Below are 22,918 nucleotides of genomic sequence, written 5' to 3'. Positions count from 1 at the left end.
CTCTTAGAAGGACATAACGTAAAATCATACTTTCTGTAACTAACATCCTGTCAGAACATTTCTGTTCATGGTTGAAAGATTATTTGATTAAAATTTTACTAATAGTAAAGAGTTGGAGTCATAAACTGGAGAGTGACATCTCCTGAAACAATCTAAAGATGTATGTTATCTACTTTTTAAATCTATTGAAATTAAGATATTTGCCTTTTTTCCTCTTTGGCCACTTTAAGCTGCTTAATCAAGATAGTGTATAGAAAAATAGCTGTTGGGTATTATTTGAGTAACTTGGAAACAATTTTTTCCATTGTTAACATTCATCTCAAAGTAGCATGTTCCATCATATCTGACAACTGATGACATAATTTAAAAAAATCCTTGTCAGGCCATCGGCTGCTGGTGAGTTACAATGTAGTTATTTAGCAGTACTGAGGAAAAGAGAAAACAAAATAGGTGGTTTGTGAATCTTAACTGGAATTAGGAACTAAAATTATATACAATTTTACAGGTGAACCTGCATAATGGGAGGGTTGCGTTCAATAGAAAACGGTCCACATCGCAATTTTCCGTAATACGGAGCTGCATCATCTGTGCATGCAACAAGAAATGCAAGTTGGGAGGGAAATATTTATTTATTTCATACAAATTCCATGAGAGCTAATTTTATTCTATATCTCAAATATTTGTGTAGTGATTTGTGAAATCTATAAGCACCTGTAATGTGGGGCTCGGAGTTAACTTGTCGTGTTTGTGATGATGGTCAGAATTTGGGTGGACTTCAGTGAATCTATGGACTTCGCTATCCAAGAAGGCTGTAGGAGGCTTGGTCGCTCAGTATATTCTTGATTGAGATCAATAGACTTTTAGATATTTAAGAAAATCAAGTGATACGGGATTAGTGCAAGAAAGTAGGGCCAGTTAAAACTTCAGCCGCGATTTGACTGCCTTGTTCTAGATATCCTGGATGGTGGAACCCAACTCCAACTACCCTGTTGAGCCCTGTAGGAATTGTGTATGCTTCAATGAGGTCACCTGTTATTTTTCTAAACTTGTGCATCAGTGCAGTCTACTTAATCTTCCCTCTCTCAGAAATAATTTGCTCAACCTTCACTGCACTATCTCTGTAACAAGTATATCCTTGAGTAGGAAGACGGGACCTGCATACAATATTCCAGATGCAGTCTCCCCAGGACCTTATGTAATTGGAACAAGACATCTCTACTTAAGTCCTCTTGCTGTAGAAGTCAAAGTATTGCTGCCCTACAACTTGCTTGCCTTCTGAAAGTCTTTGTGTTTGTCCTTATCTGTTCTGCTAGCTACAACCTCAAAACTTTTTTAAAAAAAATTTTGTCAAACATTTTTCCTTTTTCTAAACCATATTAACTCTGCCCAGTCTTAATATTTTCATGAGTCCTCTTCAACTTCCTTAATAAATTCCAGCATTTTACTTAACATTGCTTACAGATTAATTGGTCTATGTTCTTTTTTTCTCTCTCACTTGCATTTCTGTCAGTAGTAGTGGCACATTTGCTATCTTCCAGTTTGTTGTAACATTTGTAGAATCTGGAATTTTTGAAAATGGCAACCAGTGTATCCCCCATCTCCATAGCGAACACCTTCAAAAGCCCAAGATGCAGAGGATTTATTGTCTTTTTAAGTCCCATTAGTTCCTCCACTACTAAATGTTTACAATTGCTCACTCTACATATGTAGTTCTCGAGTTTCTGGGAGGTTTCGTCTCCCATGAATACCATTTTTAATTTCTCTGCTATTTTGCTTTTCTCTCAATATAATTTGTTCCATCTTCATCTGTAAGGAATATGAAATAATTTTAATCATTTCCTTTTTGCATATTTATTAAAGCTTTTAAGATCTGATTTAGTTTCTTGCTAGACTATTGTATTCTACCTTGATTTCCTTATTGATATCCTAGTTCTTATTTGCTGAATTCTGAAATTTTCCCAATCCTTGGGTTTACAGGATTTTTAGTACTTTTTCAATTGACCTTGTAATCAAGATAGTGGTGCAAAACCTAAAACTTGTCTTGAGTAGCATGGGATACCTCTTGACCATCTTATGTGCTTTGCTGTATTTGTTATTTTTAAGCTACCATTAACTCTAGTTGTGTCGCAGTGCTGCTAAGTGAAAAGTCGAGAACTGTTTTCGGTGAATGCCGAAATTTGCCAAATTTTATATGTTGACTTCCACATTTTGACTGCTAATTCACAAGTGTCAGACTTCCATTTTAATGGGTAATTGCTAGAAGTTCCATTCATAACTACTGGCATTTGCAAACAAAATCAGAACAATTTATGGTTCCAATGAGAAAGTCTATAGAAAATCTGTAAGGATTCGATCTCTAACCCCTTAATTACTTTGAATTTGAAAAGTATAATGAAGAAATTGTTTCTCAAGGTAACATGGGTCCCTCAGCTGTGCTATTTAGAAGTTGATTCTAATGAACAAATATAGAATACAAAGGGAAAGACATGCTCACTTTTTAAACTGCTTACAGATTTAAGCAAAGGTTTAAGACTGGTTTCTTGGTGCCAAACATGATACTAGGTTATACTGCTCTCTATGAAAGAATGCTGCTTTTGGTTTTATGTTCAAATCTCTTAACTTTCTTTTAAGCACTATTTTTAAAATAAAATTCTTTTAAAACTTTACTGTGAAGTATATGCCTGTACCAAGACAATTGTTATTCACTGCCATAGGAGATTTCTTTCTCCTCATTTGCTTGAACATTGCTGTTTGACAAAGTGTGTAGAGATTTATGAGGAACCAATTTGAATTAAATTTATGGTTTCAGACAGATTAACTGAGGAATGGTTCAAAGATCAAATTCATGATTGTGTATTATGCTAACAGACAGGGATTAAAAGGCCCAATAAAATTGCCTCTAGCACTCGCTCTAATTTACTTCAGAAAAGCACAGAGCCATTGCACAACCCTACAATGTCTGGTATTTGTTAAAATCACACATCTCAAAATGTAAAATAATTTTGTAAAGGATTGAGCTGTTGATTGCTATAAAAGAATAAACATTTTTAAGCTCCCTGTTCATAAATAGATAAGAATTTAAGGACCATTTTAAAATAATTGGCGACTGCTCTTCCTTTTTCACAACGCATCTAAGGTAATTTCCTAACAAAAATCAGTGTGATTTCAAGTGTACCTTGTGAACTTTAATCCTTCATTAAAGGAATAATCTTGCACTAAGGGTTCATTATTTTGTTTCAATTAGAACAGATGAATTTCTTAACCCATCCAACTTTTAAGACGAAGGCTATCAATAACCAGAAAAACTGAGTAACTTTACTGTAAATTGTAAATTTTATTACATCTAACTTAAGACATTCATTTCATTAAACTACTAAAGAAAAAGTGAACCTGGGAGAAGTAGTTTTGAAGAATTATGTTCTTGTTAAATTTTTGATTGGAAGATTTGACTAGAATCTCACCTAGACTAGATGAGAATGTTTCCCAGCCACAAGGACTTTGCTGGGAATGGCCCCCTTGCTGCTTAATTATGTCCCTTGAAAAACATAGAACAGTATGATACAGCACAGCAACAGGCCTGTCAGACCACAATGTCTGTGCCACATGTATCTGGTCTGTATCCTCAGTTCCCTGCCTGCCCATGTGTCTCTCTAAATGCCTCTTGATCTTTGCTATCGTATCTGCTTCCCCTGATAGTGTATTCCAAGCACCTACCACACTGTAAGCAAAAAAACTTGCCACTTTAAAGTTTTCCCCTCCTCTAGTGTAACAGTTTTACAGCACCAGTGACCCGGCTTCAATTCCGTCACTGTCTGTAAGGAGTTTGTACATTCTCCCTGTGACTGCATGGATTTCCTCCGGGTGCTCCAGTTTCCTCCCGCATTCCAAAGACATACGGCTTAGGAAGTTGTGGGCATGCTATGTTGGCGCCGGAAGCATGGTGATGCTTGCAAGCTGCACCCAGCACATTCTACACAAAAAGATGCACTTCACTGTTTTGATATACATGTGACTAATAAATAATTTTTTTAAAAATATTAAACTATGCGTTTGAGTACTTGACATTTCCACCTGGGGAAAAAGACTCTGACTATATACCCTGTCTGTGCCACTCATAATTTTGTATACTTCTATCTAGTTGCTCCTCAGCCTCAAGCTCCAGAGAAAACAGTCCAAAAAGGTTCAGCATAAGAATTATATTGATGAAATCTATAGCAATTTTTCAGTGGGCAATTTGTTAAAGGTCAACTATGGTAGATGGCCATTTGTTAAAGGTTAACTATGGTAGATTTAGTAGTAGAGGTCTCCAAAATTGCAAAAATAAGTGGAGTTGGCCTGCTTGCATAAAGGGTCTGGACCAGAAATGTTGACTGTCCATTTTCCTCTACAGATGTTGCCTGACCTACTGAGTTCCTCCAGCACCTCATATTTTGTTCCCGATTTTGGCATCTGCAGTCTCTTGTCTCCTTGGCACCATTGTTGCCTGAGTCATTTGCTGGTTCAAGTCCCATTGAGCACAACATTTAAGAAGGCATTCAATGTTCAAACACTATAGCCTCTGTGGTCTTGTCTTTTTGATTAGATGTTCCAGTGATGAGTGCCAAATATCCCTTGAAGAGAAGCAGGGCAGTTTCATAGTCAATGTTCACCCTCAATCAATACATTGAAACATGTATAAAAGCCAAATTCTGCATTTACTGGAAATACTCAGTAGCTCAGGCAGTGTCCATGGAAAGAGAAACATTTTCTGTTGTAAACCAGAAACATTATTGGGTCGCTTTGTTTTATTGCTGCTGTTGGAACTTTGTGTGCAAATTGGTTGTTGCAGTTTATATTGCATCAGTGATTGCAATTCAAATACCTTCTCCCATCAGAATTGCTTTGGGAAGTCTTGCTCTTATGAAAGCTGATATGTAAATTAGAGATTGTCTATCTTTGTAGTATTATTTTGAAAGTTTTAAATGTGGCCACCTGTCTTTAACCATTCACACTGACATTTGTGTATCTGTTTAGGAATTCGGTAACTAATGCTCTGAGTCAAGCAGCTCAGCTTCCAGGTGGTGCAACTGGAGGCTATGAAATGGCTCAACACTTCAGTGACATCAAAGAACACCTTCATATAGTGAAAAGAGATCTTGGTGCATTGGTACAAAGAAATGTAAGTCCTTTAAGTCTGAAGTTTTATAATTTAGAACAAACTAAACTTTTTATTGTGCAATACTTTTAGCTTTTCAGACATCCAAAGGTCCTTAGATGTAATGATTTTGCATAACATAAAAGTTCATAGTGCTGTTATCGGTGAGATGGAGGTAACAGGAAATTATAATTTTGCTCTGCATTAGCATTGCTCACTTACTGACATAGTTTTACTGTTCATTATTTGATCTGCTTATGAAGGTTAGCTGAAGCTGCAAAACTGCTTTTGAAATCTTTTCCCCTGTTGCAAATTATAATACAGAAACAAAATGCATATTGTGTAGTTAAGTGTCATATGAACAACTTCCTTCTTTAATAGGTAAATAAATTAATGATTTGTGAGATGGAGCAATTTAACATTTCACTTTACATCCCCTCTGTGTAGTTTGGAACCTTGTCAAATAGTTTGGGACTCTTGACAAGCATGTTTCTGAAGTTCTAGAGAAGTAGACATTTAAGCATAGGACTTTAAATCCCCAAATCAAAAAGGAAAGGCTAAGTAACCCTACATTCATATACCACTGCAGTTTTGTGTGACTTTATCAAAATCCGGAATACTGTTCTGGAAATCCTAAAGTGAAAAGAGAAATTGTTGGAAGAAAACAGTTAAACACCATCTGCCAAGAGTGAAAGGGTTAATGGATGCATTGTGCTTGACTCAGCCTGTACTTTGTGATCACTGCAGCTGCACTGAATCTTTTCATTACCCCCAGGGTTTAATCAAAATTGAGTCTTGCTGCTATAGCTGTACCACAAAGCAAAGTGTAGAAGCAGCAACCAGGCCTCATATAGGAATTGAGGGCACCTTTTGACAGCTCTTGCTGTCAAGACCTTTTCAGTGGTTTCTGATTGTCTCAGATAATCAGACATTTAAAAGTATTTGAAATGGATTTAAACTTAAAGCTAAATTTATCGGACTCTCAGCTCAGTACGACTGATCTCTGCCCCTCGACTATGCTGAGTCGAGTGGTAGAGCAGGAAATCAAGTGTATCGACATCCAAAATCCATCTTGCTTCTGTACAATGGTGCAGAGATGCAGAAGTTAAAGATGCACTAAACAATGGATGGGACCTGTGTGGCAATGATGTATGGAACTGCCATCAACAACAAGACGTGATCTGGTCTGATCTCCTGTAGAAAATCCTATACATAACCTTCATACAAAAGTAGATGGTGTTATCCTGGCTGTTGCCCTTTAACCCATCTTGTCCAAATGAGCACACTGATCTACGTGGATAAATTCACTTGAAAGATTTTCAATAGTTTCCTGAACAGCCATTTTGTTCAGGCTTTCTGTGACACAGAATACTGGGACTGAGACTAACTTAGCATCTCTCAATTTTGTTAGGTCCATTTTTCCTTGCAACATAGGATATGGACATTTTACCCACAGTCTTTGCTGGCTCTTGGAGAAATCCCAGTCACCCACTTATTTCCCTTTAACGTAGTATCTCGTACATGCCAGTTAAAACCCCCTGATTTTCTCACCAGCCACATACACTAGTGATATTTACAGTAGCCATTTTACCTAACAATCAGCTCACCTGTTGAGTGTGGAAGGTAACCAGATCATCTGGAGGAAACCCACGCAATCACAGGGAAAACATGCGAACTCCACACAGATGGCAACAGATGTCAGAATTGAATTTGGGTAACTGGAGCCAGCTGCTCTGTATTGACATGTACACTTGACTGGATCAATTAACATTTCAAAGCCATGCTGCTTGAGGATTCTACTGATATTTGCTAATATAGGTCTTAATTCATGATTGTTTTTTAAACAGGTAAATATTGAGAAGCCTAAATGCCCGGAATTACCCCCATTTCCATCATGTTTATCTACAACTCATTTCTTCATGTTTGTGGCCTTTCAAACGGTATTGTTCATTGGTTATATAATGTATAGGTAAGTATAATTTATATTGATGAAGTAGGTTTTATTTTTGGCTTGTAATGCTTATAAGAATGTAAATGGTAAATTTTACTTATTATAAGGAAATTAATGTGGAATATATAACATTCACTAGCACTAATTTTGTTTTGGTTAAATGCTGTCAAGATCAGTATCGTTGTTCAAAATCAGCTTAGTATTATTGCTATTATTAAAGTTGAATATACTGGATTAATCCTGTATAGATATCTGTTGTACTTTTCCTAATGGCACATGTGGTCTACTGGTCAAAATCACCAAAAATGTCCAATATTTAATTACCTAATACTTCATGGTCATGCCAAGTAGCATTGGCAAACCACATAACTCAGTGCTTTGACTGAGCTGGTTGGGAATTTAAATGTTTGTGGGGAAATCCAGTCATAAACATAATGTCCAAAACATGAAAAGGTCAAGTTTGCATCATCCAAAAACCATTGAAGATCATACTGCGGACTTTCTTTACAGCCATTGGTTTGTTCTTGCAGAATACTTTCTTTCCTGAAGTCGCTGGTCATTTCCCATCATCTCTTTGTCTCCTTCCCTCTCTGACATTCCCTCTGAACCATTGTTGTGTGAAACGGTTCTTTTGGAATCTTAAAGGTAGAGGAACTCTGGACACAGTTTGTAACTTAAAAAGTAGTTTAATCACAAAGGCAAACGCAGGGACAGAATGAATAGGAACAGATGCACACACACACACACGCAGGAGACCATGGACATGAGGGGGATCGCAATGAAGATGAGCAACACACACAAACACAAGGTACAGCTTATTAAGGGATAAACACTTCAATGCCTGAATACCTTGACCCAAGCATTGGCCCTGACACTCCCTGGAATCTGACTAAGATGCTCCCAAACCATGTGGTAATGCCCACTCTTGCCAGTGGTCTCTGCATCATTGTCTCACTACTTCTGGGGCAGTTGTGAGAGAGAGACCAGGGGATTGCAACATTATTTGTAGTGCTAGGAGGTTGGGTGGAGCCTAGCCAGGTGATTTAGACAGGCCAATGGTTTGGACAAAGGTGCCTGCCATGGCCAATGGTCAGACAGGTTCAGGGACAAAAGTGCCTCTCCAAAGCCAATCCCTGTGCCCACACCTGATGGGTGGGGTGGAGCCACACCTTGATTGATAGTGGTGTCACTTGCAATCCAAAGAGCAATGCTGTCCTCCGACCAGTGGGGTCAGTGTTGTTACGGTCATGTGACTGCCATGTGTCCTCGTACTACAACCATCCATCCCTTCTTAATTTGTTAAATGTTCCAAACTTGCCCTAAATTTGATACCTACCCTGAGAACTTAGGCAGTAAACTTTTAGAAGAACATCAAATCTTTAACCATACTCAAAGGCTGTAAATTCCAGTTGCCTTCTCATTGACAATACTTGGTTTCATAAGCCTTTTCTATCTTTTTGGTTCAATGATTTGTACCATGCCTTCTCTGAAATGAAAATGTTTAATTGCTTGAGCCTGCCTTTGCAAGGTCTAATCGCATTGCCCATTGTTTTGATTTATTTCTAATCTGTATTTTTGGAAGAACTGCTAGTGAAACTGTATCCAGCATGCTTAGGAAATGGCCTTGATCAACGTAATGTAAAACATAAGCAAAACACTTCAATAATCTGCAATAAAAATAAAAAATGGATGTGGAAAGAGATTTGAATTTCTTTCAAAAGAATTTTGGGGATAACATCAAGCTTTTCCCCTACTATGACTAGTTGACCTATAAACTGCCAAGATTTACATCTCCATCTGCATTTGTTTATTCTCCATACTTCTGTTAACTCTTCTGTATTTCTTGCAAAAATGGCTAACATGAGGGGGCATAATTTTAAGGTGATTGAAAGAAGGTATGAGAGGGATGTCAGATGTAAGTTTTTACACAGAGTGGTGGGTGTGTGGAACTCACTGCCGGCAGAAGTTGTGGGGGCAGATACATTAGGGACATTTAAGAGACTCTTAGGTAGCCACATGAATGATAGAAAAATGGAGGGCTAAGTGGGAGGGAAGGGTTAGGTAGATAATAGAGTAGGATAAAATATTGGCACAACATCATGGGCCGAAGGGCCTGTGCTGTAATGTTCTATGTTCTTATTGGAGCTCTAAAACTTTGAGCCAAGCATCACTATTTTCTTATTGCTTGACAGTTGTATGCTGCATCCCAAGTGGTCTTGATGTCTTGGGATATTTAATCCTTTTTATTCACTAAACTGTTTTTCTATGTTGTGGATATTCTGTTATGACTGGAATTGGTATGTGAAAAGATAAATCAATTTGCTATATGTAATATCCTATTTCATCTGTAGTAATTTTACAGTTTATCCTGTTCTTTGATCTTCCTTCTGCTGTGAATAAAGTTATGCTTTATATCCCTTTTTCTGCCCTCTGTGATTTTATCATTTTTCCATTGATGAACTCTTTTTAGCTGAATGTCAAGATTTTTAGTTTCATTTTATCCTTTAAGCTATTTGATTCATAAATTTGCGCAGGTGCAGGATTTGTGCATGACAGTGACCTCGTTGACTAAGGATTTGAATTAAGAATACTAAAATAGGTTATTTGGGGGAAATGAAACATTTTAAATGAGATCATTAGAGAGGTGATAGAATATTAGTGGAAAATGCATTTTATTACCAATAATGTTAAATATTAAAATTAGGTGCCAGTATATCTTTTTTTACATGGGTACTAGCGTGTACTGATTTAGTTTCCACTAATTATCATGAGAAATTTCTAATATTATTTGCAGAAAATGCTGGAAAAATTCAGCAAGTTGGATAGCATATGTGGAACGAAAAGCAGTTAATGTTTCAGGTCTTGGACCCTTCATCAAATGAGCTCAAGGGCCCACTATTTGGTAGGGGAGAAGCCGTGGTTAAGGAAGAAAGAAGACATTTCGGAAGCACCTGTGCGGGAAGACTTCAAAGTCATTCCATTCTCAGTGCCTTCATTTCCGTTGTATTGGTTCTGCTGGTGCGATATTCCACACAGTTGCCTCTCAGATGTCTTCCTCCTTTAACCTTGGTTTTGCCTCTTCCATAGCCTTGACCACATCTATTTCCTGCACCACTGATCTTGCCCCTTCCCCTGAACAGAACTAAAATAAAATTCCTCTGGCCCAAACCTGTCCATCCCACCAGCTTCTGCATTCAGTGAATCATTGTTTGGCATTTCTGCCACCTCCAACAACTTTAAACCACAAGGCACACTTTCCGCTTTCAGTTTCTCAAAGGGATCGCTCAGACCAAATAGTATTTCCAGGTGAAGTAACAATTCATTTGCACTTCCAATCCATTAGTAATGCATCCTTGGACAAAGAAGCTTATTCTTAAAAGCCCCATTATCTCACCCTATCAGAGATGTTCCCTTTATTTCACCATCACCCTTCCCTACCTTCTCTGCTACTGAGATTAACTCTTTCTCCATTCTTATAAAAGATCCCAGGCATGAAACATTACCTGTTTCTTGTTCCACAGATGTTATCTAATCTGAGTTTTTTTTCCCTGGTGTTTTGTTTTTAAATTTGCATTTTTTAAACTTTAAATCATTAATCATTTTAATGCAAATAATGAGGAAAATCTTCACACATCAGTTAATGGTTTGGTTTTTTGCATCGAAAGAACTTGGGCAACAAAAACTGTTGAAGTTCTAGTTCCTCAAAATGAGCTCCTGCTGGACATCTATTCTTTTGGGTGTTCGAAAACTTAAATCAAAATTAACTAATTTATAAAGTCAAAAATACAACAATTCCTCTGTATTTAATTAAGTACCCCCTCCCAAAAAGCTACAGTGAATACTATGTTGCCTTTTCCTGCATCAGTCAGTTCTTTAAGTTGTATAATCATTTTTTTTCATGCACTAATGATTATTCCTTTCTCTCGCAGGAGCCAGCAAGAAGCAGCCGCAAAGAAGTTCTTTTGATGTTATTGTTCTTAGTTTTCACTTTGTTAGTGTCCTAGGATGAAACAAAGGAAAACTGTAAATGAAATTTTTTTAAAAAATATTTTTCAACAAACTAAGTTATTGTGGGATGTTATTTCCTTGAATTACAAAAGTTATTTTGTGCATACAAATTATTTTTCTACAGCTAAAGATGAAGCTGTGGGCAGTTAATTTTGTTGAATTCTGCATTATGGAGTTACAATGTTACAGAAGAATGACAGATGTTTACATGATAAGTAAAGCAATAACTAAGAATGCCAGTTTATGTTCTTTGGAGATGTTTGCTAAATGCGTTAATGAGAACTAGATAAAAATTCTTGGGTGCTCATAACCATTGTTTGATTTTACAACCATACATTGCTTCCTTTGTGCCTTTTTAAAAGTTTCATAGTTCAGATTACACCCTTCTCTAACCTTGTTCATCTTGGCTTTATTTCATGTAACTCTGTTTTGACTGTTAATGCATTTTTTCATGAATCTTTTCTTGCCTATTCTATTTAAAGTTTGCAAATTCAGATTAAATTGGCTTCAATCTTGCATTTTATAATTTAGTCCCAAATGACTGTTTTGTCAGATCTAACTTCCATCTGAAATGGTACCCCTGTATCTTTGATATTAGTGGCTCTCTAAGAATCTTGGTTTTCTCTTTTTGTCAAATATTCAATTCTTTGTAAAGCCCAAGTAGTCTGGAATTGATTATTGCTCTTGTACCTAGAAGGAACTTCTGGCACATTTTCTCTCCCTTCTGAATGGGATGCAAGAAAAAACTGCCCAAAAGATGTGTTAGAATTTTATATATATTTAAGAAAAAAACAAAATTGTCCTTGTCTGTAGTCTCAGTCATCTCTGTATCTTGGCCTTTTTTAATTGGTGTGCTTAATCTTGTTTTTGAACTTTTATTTCCTTTCAAATTCATACTTTCTCTTCCCTATAATCCTCAAATGTTTTGAAGTCCAGATTAATGCTCTTAACTCTTTCTATCTGTTCCTTCAGAAATGAATTTATTGCCTGTCTGTTGACTTATAATTTGTCTTTAAAACTCAGCCTCCTAAACAGCCAGTTTTTTTTTGTTTGTTCGTTCAGAATGGTAAATATCACAATGAAAGTCATTGGTCTGAAACTTGAAGATAGCATCCATGTACATTCATTATAAAACAATTGATTACCACTTTCATTCCTAAAGCCACTTGGGTCTCCAACATTTTGGAGTGCGTGACGATGTATACAACCAATTTTTTGAAAACGTTAATCCAAAAGATTCCACAATTTTGTTTAAACTTCATATTTGTCTAACTTGCTTGGAGACTCATTCTACTACATACTATATAGTGTAAGGCCTAAAGTGTGTGTGTGTTTTAATCAGATGTATGAAAGAAATACCTGATCTGAAAGTCAAATATGTATTTGAATATCCAGATCAGTGTTGAGGTCAGTCAAGGTGAAGGCTCAAAAGAATTGGGGATGCACTCCCAACTGCAGAGGACCAGAAAAGTCTTGCTTCTGAAGTGTCTTGACGTACAATGTAAGAAGCATTATGGGCCATCCGTGCACCAGTGGGTAGTGTGGATTGTTGGTTGTTTATAATGCAGAAGGGAGTTGTATACGATAAGACAGTTGAGGGTCATCTGTGAAGGTTCCTTTTTAAAAAAAATCATGTTTTTTATTGTTTTCTACCATTTCAAAGAAAACAATTTGTATTTGGGTGTTGACAAACTTTAACCATCCAGCTATGAAATGTTTTAATGAAAATATCTTGTTATAGTAAATGACAAAATGGTTGAACATTATTAAAGTTATTTGAAATGAAGTTTATCGAAGGCTTTCATTATTAACTCATTTTACACGGTAACCTGAGTCATCCTGTCATTTAAAATAAAATCTTGTTGGTGTCTTCCAATTAAAGGTTCTCCAGTGAATTTGTAGTGCAAGGAAGATTGGAGAACAGTACATATGTAAAACATGATCATCTCTTGTGATCTGTAAAGAAAAGAGCTGCTGCTATCTACAGTGCCAAGCACCTCTTATCCTCAATTAACATGTCTTGAAGTGAATCAGTGGACTATCCATCACTTGTCTTTGTCTATCTGCAGTATCCTGTTTGCTTTCTTTTCAAAACAAAAGCTTGCATCTACAGACTTGAGGAACAATTTAGTACTCAACTGGAGAAATCGTAGGATTTAATTTTAAATACTAACTTCCCTCAACTCGGTGAGCTCCCACCATCATTAATTTTTATAGTTGTTGGTTGTTTCTAAACATTAACATTCTCCTTCATTACACTCAAACTAGAATGCTGGAAATGCTTAACATATTGGGCAACATGTACGGAGAGGGAAAACATTTCAGGTCAATGATCTTTCATTAGAAGTCAAGTTTGTCATACGTCCAAGTATGATGAGGTACAGGTACAATGAAAAACTTGCAGCAGCATCACAGGCACATAGATTCAGACAACACAAAACATAAATTCTACAAGATAGTGAAGAGACACTGCAAAACAAGATATTAGTGCAGAACTGAGAAAAGGAAGAAATCAAATGCATTTTAAGTATCAGAAGAGCAGGAGGGGTCGAGAAAACTATGTCAGTAGAGACTGATATTGAAAGATGCAAGTTGTGGTGGAGGATTATTAGTTGCAGATGATCTGAGGACAAATGTCAATAGAAGATGAAAGAAACAATGCTGGAACTGAGGAACAAAATGCTGCAGATGCTAGAAATACTTGGTTGCTAAGACAGCATTTGTGGTGAGTGAAAATGAAAGTAATGTTCCAGATTGATGATCTTTCATCAGAATTGGCTGATTCTAATGCAAACTGGAAAGGCCACATTTGAGATTATTGAATCATCCACTTAAACCCTCAGTGTTCTAATGTGCTGAGTCAGATGGTGTTTCCCTGAGTTTATGTTGGGCCTTGTTGGAACAGTGCAAGAGGACAAGGTAAGAGTTAGAGTGAGACAGAGAATTAAAGTAGCAAGTGTGGCGACTCACCGTCTAGTCGGGCGAACCGGCTCGGCAGTCGGGTCGCGCGGCGTCGGAGCGACGAGGCCCAAGATGGCGGCGGGCCTCATCTTTCCGAGCGATGGGGAGAACCCGCGCGCGGGAAAGTCCTGATGACGTAGGACTTACGTCATTGCCGGTTTTTTGGGCGGGAGTTTTTCTCCCTTAAAGGGCCCGCACAAGGCGGGAAAATAAACCAGTTCTGTTTGGCAATCCTCCGAGTAGAGTCTTCTTTTATTCCACGGTAGCAACCGCTACACAAGCAATTGGAAATTCAGGATTATCATTACACACTGAATTGAGGTGTTCTGCAAAGTGGTCACAGAATCTGTGTTTGGTTTTTCCAGTGTAGATGGGACCATGTTTTGTGCACTAAATGCAATAGTCTTAAATTGCAGGAGAATTGCTATTTCACCGAAGTACTCCTTTTAAGATTAAGATTTCTTTATTTGTCACATGTAGATCAAAACAGTGAAATGCGTATTTTTTGCGTAGAGTGTTCTGGGGGCAGCCCACAAGTGTTGCCACGCTTCCGGTGCCAATATTGCATGCCCACAACTTCCTAACCTGTATGTCTTTTGGAATGTGGGAGGAAACCCACACAGACACAGGAAGAACATACAAACTCCTTACAGACAGCAGCCGGAATTGGACCCAGGTCTCTGGCGCTGTAATAGTATTACGCTAACTGCTACACTACTGTGCCTGTGTACAGCAAATAATGTTGAGGATGTGGTCCTCTATTGGGAAACCAAACATTAATTCAGTGTCTGCTTTCCAGAACATTTCCATTCGGTCCACTACCAGTTGTCTATAACATCAATTCTCTGCCCCACTCCTACTAGGCTATCTTACCTTGTTCCAATGAACCCAACAAAAGCAGAAATAACAGCAACTCAATCGGTGCATTGCAACCCCCAGATTTTAATGTTAAATTTAACAATTTCAGATAACTAGCTTTGGTTTGTATTGGAACTGACTTGTTCTGATGATTGATCATCAACTTGAAACATTAACTCTGTTTTCCTCTCTCCTGACACTACATGAATATTTGCAACATTTTGTTTATTTTGTATTTCCAGCATCTGCAATGTTTTGCTTCCTCATTTTATGTTTCTTGTTTTTTTTCTCTTGTTTTCATTAATTTTCTATTGCATCTGCAGATAAATCATCTGCTGTGAACTCAACTACTGCTTGTGTTATTCAGTCTCTTTGTTTCCATCCAATCACACACATTCCATTTGTTGTCTCATCCCCTTCTCTGCAACTTAAAACATGTTTGATTTTGAATATTTTAAAGTCCGAGTCATAGAGCACAGAAACAGGCCCTTCAGCCCATCATGTCCAGGCCAAACATTAAGTATCAATCAAAGCTTATTTTTTTTAACCATCAATGAATTTCAGGATTAAGTTTAAGAGCATATTTAATCTCAAGTATTAATGATTTAACATCATTGCCAAGTGAAATCCTTGGGGATTTTATTTATCATTCTGATGTTGACACTACATTATAGCAAGTAGAGTTCTGAAAGTTTTGTCATATATTAAAGTACTTCACGTTCTAATCCATTTTGTTTCATGTTCTTTGAACAACAAAGACCAGTCTAGAATGTTGGAAATATTCAGACAGCGTCAGTGAAGGGAAAATTATTCTGTTCTGAAAATTTGTGCTATCTGTTTGTTACCCAGCACATGTTTGTATTAGTCACAGTCCCACTGAAACTGTACCATGGCCATGAATAGGGGAGTAGAGGGTGAGAGGCCAAAGGTTTGCAGAGAATGCCACAAGAGGAGGGGTCGGGATGATTCTGGCCAGGAAGGCCCATTTAAGAATCTTTCAGGTGCCATGCTCCAACGTTTAGCTGTTCCAAGAAGCAATGGACCTGGAGGGTAAGATTTTTAAAGACACAGATAACTGTCCAGTAACGTTTCATTCCCCTCAATTTCTGTACCCCAAAGCTGATGAGCTGCAGAGCCCTGCTGAACTATGTAGTTGTGGGGAGGAAAGTGAACTAAGCTCCTTCTTCACACTGGAGGGAAAAAAGACTTTTTTTAAAAACTTTATTTATACAACACGGTGACAGACCCAATGAGCCCGCGCCCCCCAATTACACCCATGTTAATCTACTAAGCTGTATGTCTTTGGAATGTGGGAAAAAACCAGAGGAAACCCATGCAGTCACAGGAAAAACATACAAACTACAGTGGCAGGAAATGAACCCCTTTACTGGTGCTGTAATAGCATTACGCTAACTGCTACGCTACCGTGTCACCCATGACAAAGTAGTACAAATGCCTGAACTAGTCTGACTGATCTCTGTAGCTTTTGTAATGCTTCAAGCATGTGTTCATCTTTCTACCTTTCTAATGGACAAAGGACTAGGGCCTTTCATTATTCTAGATAAATAATGGCAAGGTGACCTCCAATGATAATGCTATTTCAATGTTGCCATCAATAATAGGCATGAACATCGATTTCTCTAACTTCTGGTAACCACTCCACTCTGTCTCTTCCCCCCCCCCCTTTGTTTTTCCTCAGCCCACAAGCCCCATCATCCCTTTCCCTCCCTCGCCCTCTCGATCTGCCCATCACTCACGCATTATTCCCTCCGGTTCCCCTGCTTACCTCCTTCCCTTTATTTCATGAGGCATTGTCCTCTGTTATCAGATTCTGTCTTCTTCAGCCCATTGTCACTTCCATCTATCAACACCCAGCTTCCTACATCATTCCCACTCTCCCCCTCTCTCACCTGCCTATCATCCCTCTCTCACCTGTATCCACCTATCACCTGCCAGCTCTTGATCCACCCCCGCCCCCCCCCCCCATCCTTTTTATACCGGCTATCTCCCCTCTTTCTTTCCAGGTCTGATGAAGGGTCTTGACCTGCAACGTCGACTGTCCATTTCCCTCCATAGATGCTGTCTGACCTGCTGAGTTCCTCCAGCATTTTGTATGTTGCACCAGATTTCCAGCATCTACATTCTTTCCTGTGTATCAATAATATGCTCCTTCTGCTCCAGGTGCAGATAAAGCCACCAGGTCACCAAATGCTAGAAAATTACTGTTTACAAGCCAACATCTGCTTAACATGGCCTAAAATTTAGAAGTTAAGTTAATCCTATTTTGAAGCTTCTATTCATGGCCATTCTTTTCAACACTTGAGTGAAAGTCTGACAGAAATCATAGGATTTGAGAATGGCAAAAGATACCAAGAATAAAAAATCTTTGCTCCTGACTACAATGGCTGGAACATTTGAAATTGAAGCTCAATTATTTGGAGACCCAGCAAAACCAAATTCCACATTAAATTCCTCCAAGCTTTCTCAAGTGGTGTTAAAAAAATATGCCTCCTCAAAAATAATCTTCAAGGCTTTATAAATTAGAGAATAAATTGTTTATTATCACTTCTTTAATTTTAGCCCAAAACATAGTCTATTGAGGAGCAGTGATCCCCAACCTATATGCATCTAAGATCCGGAAAACCTTCAGCAAGTGCCTTGAGCCACTGGAAAGGTACCACTAACTTTGCCCCCCGCAAAATCCTCCAAATTTATGGGAAGGATAAGTGAACCAACATCAGCATCCTCTCCCAGCATTGAGACCTAAAGTTATACTCAGTCAGTGCCATTGAGTATGACACATCATTCACCTGCCTGATACCAGACTCCTGAAACAGATACTCTATTCTGCACTCTTAATGGGAAGAGGTTATCAAGTTGACAGAAGAATGGATTCATTGATGTGGTCAAAATTTCCTTGAAAAATTGCAACATCCCAACTAACTCCTTGGAATCACTGACCCATCAAAGTGAAGAAGGAGCATTCAGTATGGGATTGAGAACCTGAAGTCCATGCACTGTGAACATATAGAAATCTCATGTAACAAACTATCTCACAAACTATCCACCTGCCCGCTCTATCATATACTTTCTGCTCCATCTGTGGAAGAGTCCACAGTTCCCGTATTGGCCTCATCAGTCAACTCTGAAATGGAGTGGAATCAAATCATCTTTATCCCAAGGGACTGCTTCAGAAGAAGGAAAAAATAGTATAATTGCTTTACAGATTTTGAATGGAATTATCTGTTTCCAGTAATTTGCTGTTGGCACCCATACAAAGCATTTCACATTTTCACTTCATTCCCCAATGTGCTTCTGCAGTCCTGAAAGGAGCAGAGAGAACTTACTTAAATGAGCTTCCTGACGTGTTCTGCGCTCTGGCCTGAAGAAGATTTACATGGAACGATAAGACCAGCATAGATCTTTTAGGCCATATGATTTATTTCTGTGCTGTAAATATTGCATAATTTTGTACCCTGAACCTTAAGCAGCAGCCTCAGTAGTACTTGCTGAATTAGTCTCATTCTTATTTTGCCTCATAGGCTTTGCCTTTTCTTACTTTTTTTTGATTTGATCAGAATGAATTTCAATTATGTTGGCAGTTGGTTTTTGTAGATGTTTACCCATTAATATATTTTGGAATGCAGTAACTTAATTTGCATTTCTTTGAAACCTGCTGCTTTAAACTCAAAAAAATCTTTGCATACCTAAATCAGCCATTGACTCCCAATGTTATATTGATCCTGACATCCTAGATTGTCTATCCTAATCCTGAATCATTAATTAGTGATTAGATGCACAAAAGCATCTGTCCTCCTTGGTTATTTGACAAGTTGATAATAGGAATAATTCTTAATTTTATTTACATGCTCTTTTCACGATCAATATTTGGTAATTAATTTTTCCAGTAGTAATATTACTGCTCTTTTACTTGCTTTTAAAAGCATCTGCGAAGGAATTCATCCTTGTTTATCAGTGCTAAATGTCCATCATACTAGTAAATGCAAACAGTGTTCCACTTACTAAATTTGCTGTAATTGATTTAACAGAACTGAAGTTTGGAAATTAAGGGCAATGCATAACCGCTAGTTGTCTGTATGGTTAGAAAACACTGACTGAGGATGTATATTGTTGATTTCCTTGTCCCCACAAAGATTCTGTAAAGAAGTGGTATCATGCTAACTCAGTAGTACCCTCAGTTGTCATACATGAAGAACAATTTTTAGCATGGACCTTAAAATATTACTTAAGGTATAGTTAAGTGCATTACTGAAGAAATTCTCGTTATTAAAGACGTCACATTTTAGCTTTTGCTTATCTACATGAATGGAAAATGATTCCATATCAAAGTTGTGGGAACTGGAAAACCGAAATAAAAATTTGAACAAAGGTCATATTTGGAATGAGTTAAAATTGTAGTTTGATGGACTTTCAATAATAAAAAAACCTGATAGTTCTAGTCAAATAAGATCATACAATTCTCTTGACTATTTCTCTTCTATTCAATATGACCAAAAGTTTCATCCAGTAGTTCCTAATTTGCTGCTTACGGATGGTCCTTGGTGGAAACTGGCTACCCAATGTTTCTGTTCAAATCTTCAGTGATTGTGCTTCGAAGGTTATCGATTGGTTGTAAAAGTTCTTGAGATGCCAAGAAGGATAACTCATTATGTAAATGCAAATTATAAACATAACTCTAACAGTGATGGACCGGATAAGGCTCTCTGATCCATCCAACCTGTCCGATTGAATATGTACACCCTCTGCTCACTTAAGCCTATGTGGTCTTCCTGGGGAGATGAAAATCCAAATTAAAAGCCAATCTAATTCAGGAGGGGTGGATGTGGGGTAGAAATGGAGAAGCATAGAAAATGAGCTGGAGTAGGCCATTCAGCCTTTGAACATGCTCCACTATTTAACAAAATCATTGCTGACCATCAATCTCAATTCCATTTCCCACTCTCTCTTCATACATCTTTGTGTCTAGAGACTCTGGGAAATGGCTTTCCAACCCTCAAAGACGCTGCAAACCTGTCCAGCAAATCTCTCTCACCTTGATATTCTCTGCTGTATCTATCCTTTTGTGAGAAGTGACCTCTGTTCCAGAAAGAAATAGGTCCAGCTTTTCCGTGGAGCATTGTAGTTGCGTTTTAAATGTGTCTATCTTTGATTCATTTCATGAACAGAATACAACCTTCTAGCACTTGAATGGGGATAAGTTTAATGCAAAAAACGAAATGCTGGAGGAACTCAGCAGGTCGAGCAGCATCTCTGGGGGAGAGGAATTGTCAATGTTTTGGGTCAAGACCCTGCATCTGTCCTATTGCAGTGTTTCGACCTGGAACATTGACAATTCCTCTCCCCCCACAGATGCTGCTTGACCTGCTGATTTCCTCCAGCAATTTGTTTTTTGCTCCAGATTCCAGCATTTATACTCTCTTGTGTCTCTGTTGGGAAAGAGTCAACAAGACAGTGAGTATTAAAAGATTAAAAGTAAAGTTTAAGGCATACAACATCAAACCATTGGAAGACACGAGGACATTATAAACATCATTCTCCAAGGTTGCAGCTGGTGCAAATGTGGAGTAGAGTGAAGTTGATTCCTAGAAATAATCTCATGTTATTTGTCTATTTTTAGTACGAAAGGTTTTCAGCCTAAATTACATTAAATAGTCTGTATTGAAGCAAAGTCAAATCTACTTCACATTCCCCCAAATATGTTACATAACTGGCCTTTATATGAATAAAACTTCAATCAAGAATAATGAACCTCTTTTGCAATTAATTGCACTATCAGACAAAATTTTAATACTAACAATTAGGAATTAAATTTGTGTCCATATTTTCACACATATAAATGGCTTTAAATAGCACTGTTGAAACTATTTGACTTCTCCCAGAACTCTTGATATCCTTATGAATAAAAACTTTGTGCTGTTAAATCCTATGCAATAGCATTTCATCAAATAATACCACATTGAGAATATAATTCTTCCATAATGAAAATGTAATCTGCTGCACTTATCAGTGATTTGAATTCCATGGGTTTGAAAATTGAACTGGTTCTGTACTGAAAATAAAAAAAATATATGAAACCATTGCCGAAATAAAATGGAGAGTAAATACCTTAACAGTTTGCATTGACAAATTGCTGTTCATTTTCATGATTAACTGGAAACATGCTTTATGAAATGTTACCATAAATGTTTTTATCAAAATTATTCTCAATCATAATGTAATGTTTTGAATTTGCACACAAAAACTTAAAAATACATGAAGTAATTGAAGACACATGTGATCAGTCATATTTATTTTAGTTTACATGATCTTTTTTTAATAACGCATCACATTCATCATACCAAATTGATAATCCATTCACCATGCATTTGGGATTTTACAGTACCAAATGAATGTCACTAATTAATTTGAGTCAGTAACTCTACAGAGAATAGCACTAATGCCTAAGTGCCCTGTCACATTGTGCCAAGACACTCACATTCCTTTAAATATCCACCTTTGATGATCATCTGAATACAGCTAGTAACATTCTAAAAACTGTATATATTTTTATACAAACATCTCTTTGACCTGCATGGCTTTTCAACAGCATCTCCCTGGTCAACCTGATTAAAAAGAGATACTTAATTGCATTTATCTAATCAAAATTTCAAATTATGACAATTTATTTTTATTTGATTTCTTTTTAACCAACACGTAAACAAGATTCTACAGAAATAAGCCTTTTGCAAACATTAGCTTAAATGTTAACAGAAATAGATGGTGAGGAATAATGAATGTGCAGCGTGATCTGAACCATCTGCCTCTGGAAGATTCAAGAGTTCAATGGTTTAATCCAGATTACTAAACGCAAAGCATTTTCTCAAAGGCACTTTAATGTAAAAGCCAGGAAGACTGACTGGTTCTCTCTTCATTTCCCTCACATATACCTTCTATTTGTGTCTTAAAATCTAATTAATTACTTTCTTAATAAAAGATGTCTTTCTTGTTGAAATCAATGGTGAGTGGGCAGGTGAAGAATTTAGGACTTGGAGGTGGAAATGAAGAAAGTAAAGAAGAAGGAAGTTCCTCAGATCCTGCAGCAGCAGCAGGCATGACCAGAGAAGAATATGAAGAATACCAAAAGCAGGTGGTGGAAGAAAAGTAAGTTTGACAAAGACTATAAGACTGATTTGAATGACTTTCATTTTAAACATGTCCATTTCCAAGAATAGCATCAATCTGCACAAAATAATTACACAGAATTTGCAGCATAAAATATTGTTAATAGTGCACTTCTGAAGATGATTTTTAATATTTCTGTTTGCTATTTTTAATGGAAATCTAAATGCTCAATTATTTATTTATTGAGCCTTGTTGCTATCAATATGTGGATCTGATATAAAAAAACATTTAATAAGCTCTTTCTATGCATCATTTATAGATTAAATTGAACAGTTATTATAGTGACAATTATATCTTAAGCGACAACTGCTTAACCTCAGGTAAAATCTTAAACAACCAAGAAAACAAATCTGTAAAATCTCAGAAACAGTCTTGTATCTAACAGAAAAGGCTTTGAGTTTGTAGTCAAGTTGCACTATCCCCAAATATATTCTGCATTTGAACTGTGTTTGTATGTGTCAAGCAGCACATTTTTAAGGTTTTTGAAGTCATGACATATATTAATACTCAAGTATATTCAGTAAGAGAAGAGGAGTTGGCACTGCTTTCTTTATTTTACAGTTTTGAAAGTTCACCAAAATAGTTTAATGTTGGGAGAAAAGGAAAACAACATGTCTGTATTACTAGCTGACTGCTGTAAAATGCCTGCTATAACTAAGCATAAAAGAGCTGCTCTCCTTTGTTTTTAGATAATGTTTGGTTCAGATCCCACTTAAACAGAGTAAATAAAAAGAACAATTATTTATGAAGTTATCAAACTCCACCCTTATGTATAATGCTATTAAATTTTTAAATTTAATAGTTCTCTTACTGTGTGAACATGT

The 22,918-nt window shown here is 37.1% G+C and overlaps 2 protein-coding genes across 2 annotated transcripts in view; both read left to right on the top strand.

Annotated features, from left to right (window-relative positions):
* Positions 1-12,879, top strand: part of lman1 (lectin, mannose-binding, 1) — a 46,961-nt gene extending 34,082 nt beyond the window's left edge. Inside the window, exons 12-14 of the mRNA XM_052010223.1 lie at positions 5,014-5,158; positions 6,982-7,103; positions 11,015-12,879. Of these exons, the coding sequence (XP_051866183.1) occupies positions 5,014-5,158; positions 6,982-7,103; positions 11,015-11,051 (304 nt within the window). The 3' untranslated portion in view covers positions 11,052-12,879. The remainder of the gene's footprint in view (positions 1-5,013; positions 5,159-6,981; positions 7,104-11,014) is intronic.
* A 9,027-nt stretch (positions 12,880-21,906) lies between these two features.
* Positions 21,907-22,918, top strand: part of cplx4a (complexin 4a) — a 36,256-nt gene continuing 35,244 nt past the window's right edge. Inside the window, exon 1 of the mRNA XM_052009360.1 lies at positions 21,907-22,073. Within this exon, the coding sequence (XP_051865320.1) occupies positions 21,907-22,073 (167 nt within the window). The remainder of the gene's footprint in view (positions 22,074-22,918) is intronic.

Source organism: Pristis pectinata, chromosome 2 (genome assembly GCF_009764475.1).
Source record: "Pristis pectinata isolate sPriPec2 chromosome 2, sPriPec2.1.pri, whole genome shotgun sequence".
NCBI lineage: Eukaryota > Metazoa > Chordata > Chondrichthyes > Rhinopristiformes > Pristidae > Pristis > Pristis pectinata.
This window is presented reverse-complemented; position numbering and strand designations above follow the sequence as displayed.